Here is a 12,266-nt window from a genome sequence, read left to right on the forward strand (position 1 = left end):
ATGCGTTTTGAGCAGAACATCCAGTTACCCCCATAAAAATATGAAGCAAATCCTGGGTTTACCTGAAATACTCATTTTCCCTAAGGGCTATGGTAAAAATAAATAAATAAATAAATAAAGACAATCTACTTCACAGCACATTACCAAATTTTGAATTTGGATGGACACTATCTGTCCTCAAAGTCTAGAGGACTGGACCACTAATGAGGGATAATTGCGTGAAAGGAAATGACAACTGTTTACAGATTTTGGCAGATTGCAAAGCAGAGCCCTTCTCCTTATGCACAACAACTGTTTAAACAGCTGCTTTTTCCTCTCTCTCTCTCCCCCGCTCCCTCCTGAAAATCCTTCGATCAGGTTTTTGAGTCATGATGCAAGAATCTGGGACTGAGACAAAAAGTAACGGTGCAGCCATCCAGAATGGGTCCAGCAGCAGCAACCACTTACTAGAGTGCAGCAACCTTCGGGAAGGCAGGTCCAACGGGGAGACGTCAGCCGTGGACGTGGGGACCTCGGAGCTCGCGCATGCGCAGCAGCAACAGGTACTGTGCTTGTCTGGAGCTGCCATTAATAGGGTGGCCATGCACTGCTTGTTTTTATGCTTACCCCCTGTGTGTGTGTGTTCAGTACTCACCTGTCTGACTATTTGATAGCTTTTTTTTGTGTGTGTGTGTGTCTTTTGTTTTTGTTTTTGGGGGACCTGTATGTGGTGGCAGGGATTGAAACCTGGGTCTGTGATGGTCTGTGGTGTAAGGCACACAACCCTACCCGCTGTACTATCTCTTTGGTGCCTATGCAACATTTTTAAAAAAGGCCAACTTTGCATTGGATTTCAGTGATTGCTGGAGACTCCTCTCTAGACTTTTGGGGTTCCAAATTTTGAAAGCCTCCTCTTTTGGGGACTCCTTGTTGTGAGACCTGGATGGCTCTCTGGTCACTCCTGCCCAGCCTCCAGAGTGAAAGGATGAAGTGTAGTTGTTTGAATTAAAATTAATCTTTGGAAACATTTCCCCATTATTTATATCTAAATAAATAACAGACTTCCTAAGCCTTCTGAAGAAACAAAATAAGCAATAGGGAATGAAAGAGAAATAGGGACTGCTAGAAAGCAAGCAGAAATATATCAGAATTGGGTAGATTTTAAGAAAAATGTAATGATATGACACAGGCCTCAGCATTAAGAAACTGCATTCTGAGCGGCCAGAGAGAGAGTGCAGCTTTGTACAAAACTGACCCAGGCTCTATCACTAGCAACTCATATGGTTCCCTGAGCTCACCAGAAGTAATTTCCTTTTTTTTTCTTTTTTGTTTTTTTGGGCCACACCCGGTGACGCTCAGGGGCTATTTCTGGCTATGCGCTCAGAAATCGCTCCTGGCTTGGGGGACCATATGGGACACTGGAGGATTGAACCAAGGTCCGTCCTAGGTCAGTAGTTTATAAGGCAAATGCCCTACTGTTGTTCCACCACTCCGGCCCCAACCAGGAGTAATTTCTGAGCAAGGAGCCAGAAATAACTTCTGAGTATTTCGTTGTGATGCAGTAAAGTATAAAAAGAAAGAAAAGAACTGCCCTCTGTTACTTGTAATAGTTTAGGGATATGGGCCACAATCTGCTTCTTGTGTACATGACAAATGATGTAAAGCTAAAAGATTGGCATTTTAATCTCTTAATGGTGGCTTCTTACAATGCACATGAGTTGAGATGTACATACTCTTGTTATTAAATCACTTATAGACATGTTAGTGGGTGCCTGTACATGATTGTTAAAATATTTCCAAAAAGGGGCTGGAGCAATAGGGCTTTTGTCTTGCACGAAGATGCCCCGGGATGGACCTAGGTTTGATTTCTAGCATCCCATATGGTCCCCAAACCTGCCAGGAGCAATTTCTGAACGTAGAGTCAGGAGTAACTCCTGAGTGCTGGCCCCTCTATAATTTTTTTCCCAAAAGTAAAAGGTGACCCTTTAAGTGACATTGTTGCCAACATGTAGATGAAAATCAAACTACTATTTTTCTTGCAGGTAGGCATTTTGTTTTTCAGCCTCTTTTAGAATCAAGGATTGTCACTAATTTTTGTTGTTGATATTGGATTCTTATATGTGTGTCTGTTGTGCCAGGTATAGAATCCAGGTTTCATATCTGTAAAGCATACACTTTGCTATTGAGTCTCAAATCTGGACTTAGTAATGGATGAGTTTTATTTGATTTCAGTCCTTGACTCATTTATTTCAGTAACTTATTTTGGTGCCTTTTAGAAAAATGTGTGGAGGGATTGATGGACCTTTGAATCTTTTTGATAGATACTGAAATATTAGAATATGGTAGAAAAAAAAGGAAAATCTTTTCTTAAACTAATTTCTTGAAATTATTATCAGAAAAAAGAAAGGGAATCTCTTATGTTAGAGGTATAGATGCTGATAGCCTGTAAGTTATGTTTTAATTTTTCTGAGTATTAAATTTAGTTTTTTAGTTTTTGGTTTGTTTGTTACACCTGGCAATGCTCAGGAGTTGCTCCTGGCTCTGTGCTCAGAACCGCTCCTGGCAAGCTAAGGGGACCATATGGGATGTCTGGGATTGAAACTATATCTGTTTCTGGTCAGTCATGCAGGGCAAATATCCTACTGCTGTGCTATTGCTCTGGCCTAGAATTAAAATTTAAAACATTATCTACTTCTATAATTGAGGGGAGTTGGGTCACACCTAGTAGTATTCAGGGATCACTCCTGGCAGGGATTGGGTGACTATATGGGAGTATTAGACATCCATCTAACCGAGATCAGCTGCAAGTGAAAGTGAAGCAAATACTATCTGTCTGGCCCAGAATTTAGATTTAAAATCATAACTAAATTTTCCTCTTTTCCTTCTTCCATTTATTTATTTATTTATTTTGTGTGTGTTTGTGTGAAAGTGTGGAGTTTACACACACACATTTGGATGTAATATTTGCACACCCTTGGTTATGGTATTCATGCACACCTTGATTTCAGTGCTCCCCAGAGGTCAAACATGTTGTGGTGTTCTCTGATGGTCGCACACTTGATTTCAAAGCTCACACACTTAAGTGAAAAACTACCAAGGGTCTCACACACTTTTTTTTTTTGGTGGTGGTTCTTACACATACTTGGTTGTAGTTTGCTGGAGATGCACACTTATTTGTGGATTTGGTGATCCCTATCAATAGAGCCATTTGGATCTCATTCAGGCATGTTGGCTGTCCTGAAAATTGAATTTTGCCCTGCACTGAGCCATTCCATCCCAAAGAATTTTTTAAAATATAAGAAAGCATTAAATGGGACCAAGGGAAGGAAAGATACAAAAGAGAGATAGTACAGCTGGTAAGTTGTTTGCTCTGCATGCAATTGATAATATTCAATCCCTGGCACCCCATAGAGTTTTCTGAGTCCTAGCAAGAGTGATCCCTAAGGGAAGAGCTAGGAAGAAACCGTGAGCACCACTGGGTATGGTCCTAAACCAAACCCAAAAAAACAGTGAACCAGCCGGAGAGATAGCATGGAGGTAAGGCGTTGGCCTTTCATGCAGGAGGTCATCAGTTCGAATCCCGGCATCCCATATGGTCCCCCATGCCTTCCAGGAGCAATTTCTGAGCCTGGAGCCAGGAATAACCCCTTAGCACTGCTGGGTATGACCCAAAAACCACAAACAAACAAACAAACAAAAAAACCAGTAAACTTACTAATATGCAAGCCAAGAATTTAGAGGACTTCTTTACATGATTTGATCATTCATTGGTAGTCCAGACCTTTTTTGTGTCTTATATTAACTCAAAGTTACCATGTATACAATAAACGCTATTTACCTACATTAATACAAATGGCAAAATTCTAGCCAGTGGCATCAAGAAGTGTAGAAGGATATACATATGTGTTCATACACTCATGGTGCTTTCAGGTATTTCTGATTATATTGAAGAAAAATGGTTGATATTTTGGGATTCTATTTTCTATGTCTCTACTAGAGAGAGGTCAAGGTTCAGTTGTTGTTTCCTTATGGATCAGTTGAGGTGGGGCTACCTACTTATGTGGTCAAACCCTTCCCGAAGTAATGAGTGTTTAGATTAGATTAAATAAACGGGAAATTAAACTCCCTCCCATTTTATTTGAAGAACTGAAAGCCATTGATGACCTCACCAAAGTAATCTACCCCCACCCAAAATTTTATACCTATCAATACACATAGAACAGTAACAAATTGACCACAAAAAATAAGTTATAAATTTGTAGTTTAATAATAGCATCTTCTATAAAAACATCAGTGGTAATTGGCCAGAGATATAACTCAAGTTATCACTTAGCTCATACTTAGCATGTTTGAAACCCTGAATTTGATTCCTGACACTTTGTACTTTCCACCCAGTACCATAAGGTTTAACCATGATGGTCTCCCCAACAGCACAGGAATTCCTGATGTTCCCTGACTTGCCATTCGGCTGGGTGTGGTCTTTATAACAAAATTTATATTTATTTGTCCCCTCTTTACCTTGGCCCTGAAATATTTGTTTATGGGCTATTGATGGTACCTTTGAAACTTATTTTAAAATATATTTTTTATGAGAATCTTATTTTGTTTGCCTTTTATGTGCTTTGGGAGGAAAGAAAGCAGTTGCCTGAATCATTGTGACTAAAATTCTACTTATTGTGGTTGGCAGACCTTAAGAGCTTTTAAAATAAAATACTGACAGCTGTTGGAGTCCCCTAAGTGTATGATGATGCTCTTAACAGGTTGTGTGTGTGTTTGTGTGTGTGTAAGGGGGGTGGGCAGTGTCTGATGGAAGTGAAAAAGTTTCATAGGACTAGAGTATGGATTTTTTTGTCTAGATTGAGAAAAGTAACCATTAAACAGTTTGGAGAAATCTGAGCATCAACAGGATGGACTTGGGGTTGTTTTTATTCTACAGGTTTTTACTTGAAGTGAGAATACCAGCAGTGAGAAAATCACAGCCATGCTGAATTCATTACTGCGGTAGTCACACAAAACCACGGATAAAATTTCAATAACTGCAGGCCACAGTTGAGTAAACAGTTGCACTGAAATTTAATTCCTGTTGACTTTTCCCCCATTCCTTGCCAGGGGCACATTCTGATTCTGTAGTACAAAGACAACAGGGGTTACAGCTTTGATTAATGTAGGACAGTGGAAGAGAATTAGAACTGTAAAATATGTTAGAAGTCTATGGGACAAAAAAGATTTGGCTTAAAAGGGCATGGTATAAAAATGAGTTAATTATGCTGTGTATTAAATGTAATGTTAGAGAATTTTTCAGTTGCACCAGTATTATTATTTATGATGTAGAGAGAATGCTTACCGAGTGTGAAGATTTCTAAGAAATAAATGCAAGCCTTTTCATATTCAATCCACATTACCAAAATATTTGCAAATGAGAGCAAGCGCCCTTTCTGGACAGAGAACCCTCACAGAGATTTACTGTGGAGTGAGTAAAATCTGAGCTGGACTTGGTCCTTATGTTTTCTAAATTGAGTACAAATTGTTTTATTTTATTTTATTTTTTGAAATACACTTAGTTGATAGCCTACAAAAATGGAGATAATCTGGCTTCTCCATTTTCTATTGAAAAATCAGAAGACCTGCTAACCTCAGGTCAATCAATAGTCCTACAAGGGTTCCAATTATTGGGAGAAGAATTACTGCCTAAATTGAGGAGTGTGTTTCCTTTTAGGATGTCCTCCTATCTGACAGTGAATCTTATTTGGATCTTCAGGCTAGTGACTTTATGATTCTGCTCTGGAAGTTGCCATCATCACTTGGAAGCTATCAACCAATGAGATTTTCTGCCATTAGCTGGGGGATTTCACCTACACTTTCACAAACCATCTTCTTTTTTTTTTTTTTTTAAACTAAATGTATTATCTCTGTAATGTTTCAAGTCTACTTATATCTGGACCATGAAACTTTTATAACAATAGTTTTCTAATAATATAATTTGATAGACTTTCTGAACATTTTCTTTTAGCCACTGAGTAATTCTTTACCCAGTACCATAACTACTTTTTATTTCCTATTATGCCCGCCCCATTTCTAGGTCTATAAAAGTTCAGTATTGGATATGCACTACTCCATTATGAAACTCAGCAACAAATACTATTACCAATGACTAAAGTTTTTTTTTCTTAAAGGATTTTAAAATGTCCAGAACAATTTTATAAGCTGCTTGGATTAATGTGTTTTAAAAGTCTTGAATTTTAGAAAGCAGAATTTTATTTCCATATTGCTGCAAATGAGAGCTTTTTCAGATAAGCATATTACATAGAGCATAATGTTTAGAAGTTTCTCCATATACAGCATATGCTGTCAGGTCAATTAACAGAATGCATACTAGAAAATGTTTATTCAATAAAAATGAATAGCTGTTAAATAAAACAGCTATTTCTTAACAACATTCCATTTAGTGATGAGGGTTTTTTGTTTTGTTTTGTTTTGCATTTTTAGTACCACCTGGCAATTTTATTGTCTGAAAATCAGCATAGGCAGAGCTTGGGTTGCTGTGGTTTTGAGGTATTACGCTTGTTTTTTTTATGAGGAGGGTAGAAAAAAGATAAATTATCCATGGAAATTGAACAAATATCACCAAGACTGTGTATAAGCAAATTATTCACTTAATAGAGCTTCTTTGTCTTTTGGTTTAACTTATTTGTTTATTGGTCCAAAAGATAGTAGTATATATTTTACATTAATAGTATAATTAAAAGCGAGAAAATATTGAATGACTACTATAGAAAAAAAGAGTGATTAAAAAGGATAAGAAACTTCAGAAAAATTGTGAGAGGGAAGATGAAAGATCTGTTGGGTTGAATTTTGTCAGTGAGACATTGAGGGAGGTCCAAAAAGGTAGTGTTTACTTAGAACTAAAGAAGTTCAGAAAAACAGAATAATGATAGGAGTTGGATAGAGTCTGATTATGAGCATTCAAAGAGGATATAGAAAAATCAGTGTCAGGGGAGCCAGGAAAGGATGGATATATATCTGGGGGTTCAAGGGAATGAGAAACAGAAACGTAATCCAGGTTAAGTGATTGATAATTTTGCATAAATCAGTATTGAAATCATGTAAAATTTTCAGTTCCTTTTCAAAAAGACTGAATGTATCCCTTCACTTCATATTTTAGTTACTGAAATTACCAGAAAACATTGAAAAAAAGAGGAAAGAGGGAGTTACCCGGACAACATCTCTAATTTTCACTACCTCTATGAAAAGCACACTGGAAGAATTATTCTCATCATTAGGATGAGAAATGAACTTCTGTGAAAGTTCCCATCCTTTGATTTCTTATCCATTGTCTTTGGAGACCGTACTCCAGTTCCAGTGGTCATCAGTTGTCTTTTTTCCTCACACAACATAAAGGCTGAAGGAACAATTTGTGGATCTAAATATAAGACCACTGGGTAGCAGTGACTAATTCCTCATGAGCCACCCGTATTTCTTGATTATAAATCGTCAGGAATACACTCAAGTGATTCTTACAGAATTGTAGCTGCCAGAGACTGTGAGCAGAGGGTCTTTTGAGATTACTGGAGAGAAAATATGGCCAGCATCCCCATGTTTTTTAAGGAAACTTTTGGTAGGGGTATTGAAGTAGGTATTATTCGTTTATATGGAGTATCTTCATGGGGTCAGGTACTATAATAGGATCTAGCACCTTCCATCATTATTAGGTGAAAATCCAAGCTATAACTTTTTTTCTTTTTTGGTTTTTTGGGCCACACCCATTTGACGCTCAGGGGTTACTCCTGGCTAAGCGCTCAGAAATTGCTTCTGGCTTGGCGGGACCATATGGGACGCCGGGGGATTGAACCATGGTCCTTCCTTGGCTAGCGCTTGCAAGGCAGACACCTTACCTCTAGCGCCACCTCGCCATACCCCAAGCTAATTCTTTTAGAATTGTTCTTGTAAGAATCTTTCTTTTGGGGGAGACTAGATGTTCATACATATATTATGAGAAATATCAATAGGTGAAATATTTTATACGATTCAGTGCCTTTGAAATGTTAGTAAAAAAACAAAAAAAGCTTAGAAAAAGTTGAAACAAAACTGAGACAGGAATTCAGATAATTCTGACAAATAAAGAAAAAGCAGCCACAACAATAACAAACTCCCACTTTTTCCTCAATTCATTCGTGGCTATTTCTGGAAAAGGCATATTTCCCCGTGAATTGCTATATTTAGTCTTCTACTCTGCCTTCCATCAAAATATTGTTGTCAAAGATTTATGTAACTTGTGATGTGAGTGCCTTGTGTGAAGTTCTTTCAAGTTTTGATTACTAAACAGTTGTGTGTCATTAATCTCTCCGTTGAAAATTAATATGGCAGGGGAAACAAAAAGAAAAAAAAAAGACCCATGTTCATAGAAGAGCCTGGTAATAGAAACTCAGATGCCACATTTCATTATGAATGAAGTGTACCCTCTTGACTCTAAGTGAAAGTATTGCTGCTCTGAGAAGGTAAATTTAAGTCCTGACTCAGAACTAATAAAAAAAATCTCTATCTTTTGTTTAGGAAAAAAAAAATCTCTTTTTGAACTTTCAGGAGGTATGACTTTAATGGTAATTTGTTGACAGATTAGCTTCAGTGATCGCAAAGAGTTTGTTTTGCAAAACTGGCAGGCTTCTATCTGTTCTCTTAAGGCAAGGAACCTACTTTGCTATTTTGCAATTGCTTACTTTTATTGACAACTAGTGCTGAGCAGGCAAAATTGGTATGTTTGTGAAATGTAAACCTATAGCTCGCCTGATGAATCCTAGTGTACTTTTAGGTAGTGCATAGATTACTTGATAAAAAAAAGGGTTACAAGGTGACTGCTTTTTATGACAGAGTAGAATAGCAATATAATAGTGATATAAATGCAAGAGGTAGATGAAGTCACAAGAAGAGAGTTTATATAAGGAATTGATCCCATATTAGAAAGCTTTTTTTCATCACTTGGTGTTTGAACTCAATCTAGTATAATTTGGGGCGGGGGAGTATTGGGCCACACCTGGTGGCGCTCAGGGGTTACTCTTGGCTCTGTGCTCAGAAATTGCTCCTGGTAGACTTGGTGAACCATATGGATTGCGGAGATCAAACCAGTGTCCGTACTAGGTAGGCCGCATGCAAGGCAAATGCCCTACTGCTGGGCTATTGTTCTGGCTCAAATCTAGTATAATTTTGAAGTGGTATTGTAATATTCCAGAGACCTTTCGCCAAATAACTTGTTTGGTTTGTTTGGTTCATAGAAATACAGAAAAACAGCCACACATCTCACACCTCATGAGAAAATAAGGTGACAAGAGTTTCAAGTACGGGTCATGTCTTGGTATTGACATTATCTCTTAGTTGGGGGTTCTTGACATTAATTTATTCACTCATTTGCACATTCTTTCACTATCTAATACTTATTATTGTGCTTGCCTGTGTGCCAGGAAACAGAGGCTCTAAACAGAGGTACAGAGGAAGCTTGGAGTATAAGTTGGAGTTTTATTTTACTCAAAGTAGCAATCATGGAAAGATAGAAGGCACATAGGTTCAGCTTGTGAGAGGCTTGAGTTTTCAAGTAAGAAGAAGCTTTTCAGAAGTGAAGAGAGCAATGCAAATAGTGGTGCATGAAGGTATAAGAGATTTGGAACTGTCCTGACTTAAGGAAAAGAGATTTCTGAGAGACTGATATCAGATAAGACTAGTATACGTAGTTGATCCTATATTTAGTATGGGCATAGGTAACCCTGATTTCATTTAATTGAGTGTTCTCTATTATTGATCACCCATATCTTGCTTCCTGTATTTCTCTTGTATTAAATACATTTAAATTCTGTGATTAACTGATAGTTTCATGAGGTCAGGAATAGCTGCTATTCATTCCTTGGTATATTCTCCATCACGGTATATCGCTCTTAAGATAAAGCATTTATTTGGTAGATAGTATGAGACACTAAAAGAGGTAGAGAAAGAAAGGACTAGATGAAAAGTTGGAGAAGAAAATAAAGATATTATTATTAAAAAAAAAAGTTGGAGAAGATAACTGGGGTATTGACATACCCCTTTGAAAGGGGTATGGGAATGGGAGTGATGAAGGATTTTTTCCTATTTTACAATTAGAATGATTTTTAAAATGTTGGCACCACAAAATAGAGATCGGGAGGAGAATCCTATTTCCCTTTTTCCTGTTCTTACTAGATAATAGGGGAATGATCAAAAAGGCACAAACAAGACTGAAGAGATAATACAGTGGGTAAGGCTCTTCTCTTGTATGTGGTCAACTTCGGTTTAATCCTTGACACTCTATGTTCCCCTGAGCCTGCCAAGAGTAATCCCTGAACGCTATTGAGTTTGGCTACCAAATAAGAAATAAAAGGAAGGCACAAACATAATTTGTAGATTGATTAGACTTTGCTAAAGTTCTCTTTTAAAAGGTTGTTTATAAAGACACTGTATATTGTTAAGACTCAGTAATTATTTTGAGTATATATATATATATATATGTATTTTTTTTTAGGTTAAATATATCCAGTAGTTAGCCTTTGCCACTTACTAATGAGTATATCTTTTAAGAGTCACATGTGAAATGCTGATAAACTGCCTGTGTTCTATTGCTCACAGAATATGCTTATCTCTTGTAGAGAACACCACTCTCAAACCAAGTAAGATCCTTGATAAATTCATTTTTTTAATATGTTGACACAAAGTTTTTTATATTGACACAACTTCTTTGAGTGATATTTTTAGACTGAATATATCTTGTGTTACTTGTGTTGGAAAATTGCAACTATTATATAGCTGGTACTTTTAAAAGGAGTAGAGATGTCTGTCACTTTGTTGCCCATGAGTCCGAGTCATATCATACATAGTGAAGGATCAAGAGAAGGAAGTTTTGTTCCCTTCAGTGCTTCTGAGGATACTTCCTAGTATTTTTTGCATAAATTTATGCTCCGTGAAAATATTGACTGGTAGCAGAGCTAGTTCTGGTACTTCAAAGTTGGTAACAGATTCTTCTTCTTCTTTTTTTTTTTTTTTTTTTTTTTTTTTGGTTTTTGGGTCACACCCAGAGGTGCTCAGGGGTTACTCCTGGCTGTCTGCTCAGAAATAGCTCCTGGCAGGCACAGGGGACCATATGGGACACCGGGATTCGAACCAACCACCTTTGGTCCTGGATTGTCTGCTTGCAAGGCAAACGCCGCTGTGCTATCTCTCCAGGCCCCACAGATTCTTCTTGATTGAACTATTTTGCTCTTATTATAGTAACTGCCCCTTTTTGACTATATATATATATATAATATATATATTATATATATATATACACACACCCCAAAAAATTCAGCAAAGTTTCTTTGTAGACCACTTCCTATACAATTTTTATCCTCGTAACTGCAAGTAATTGTCAGTATTATTGTCACTTGTCAAAAAAGTCAAAGTGTCAGTTGATGTAAAATGTGTGTTTTTATCATTATACCTTATCTCTTCCTAACTCCCCTCTTTCCACATTGAAGGGAAGGTGACATGATGCCTTCAGAGTCATTCAAATCCAATAACTTTTAATCTGAAGGTTAAGTAGTGAGATATAAACTAAGAGATGATAATATCAATTTTATGTTCACTGAAGGGCACAATATACCTCTTTTTAGTGGAGGGAAAATTGTGCGTAAAATGTCTTTTACTTTTCAGCAACAGAGCCATGTCTCTCAAAGCTAAAAGGAAAAAAGGATTTTGAGGTATTTTTTAACATTATAAGATGTAACATCTTAAAACAGAACAAATGTCGCCATTTATAATTTTAATTATTAAGTATTAATTTTTTAAGGTTGCATGGTAAGACATAGTTCCATTTTTATATATTGACTCTTGTTATCCTCCCACTGAACTCAACAACCTTTTACAAGGTTAAAGACAGAGAGAGAATGACATAATGCTTATTCTTTCCTGACTATTTTTGGTCTTAATGTGTATGATAAATAATACTGTGATAATATTGCTTACCTTGCCTCATTTTTTCCTCCTTGTGATATTTTCATTTCAACTCAAAAAGAATTCAACATCTAGGAGGACTAAGTGAAAATATCTTTCCAATGTGCATTTTTATCATAATATCCTATGAGATTTACACTTGTCTATAAATTGTGTATATATGTCACATGCATTTGCATATAGAATTACTGTATCATTAATATGCTTTAAGAAGAGGAATTATCATGTATAAACTGATGATCTGATATTCACAATTATAATTGTCAAGATTATATTCTGCAGTATAGTGATTCACAATT

The 12,266-nt window shown here is 36.8% G+C and overlaps 1 protein-coding gene across 1 annotated transcript in view; it reads left to right on the forward strand.

The window, feature by feature from the left end:
- Positions 1 to 362: 362 nt before the first annotated feature.
- FOXP1 (forkhead box P1) overlaps positions 363 to 12,266 on the forward strand; it is a 282,687-nt gene continuing 270,783 nt past the window's right edge. The window contains 1 exon segment of the mRNA XM_049776850.1: positions 363 to 542. Coding sequence (XP_049632807.1) covers positions 369 to 542 — 174 coding nt within the window. The 5' untranslated portion in view covers positions 363 to 368.

Source organism: Suncus etruscus, chromosome 7, assembly GCF_024139225.1.
Source record: "Suncus etruscus isolate mSunEtr1 chromosome 7, mSunEtr1.pri.cur, whole genome shotgun sequence".
Lineage (NCBI taxonomy): Eukaryota > Metazoa > Chordata > Mammalia > Eulipotyphla > Soricidae > Suncus > Suncus etruscus.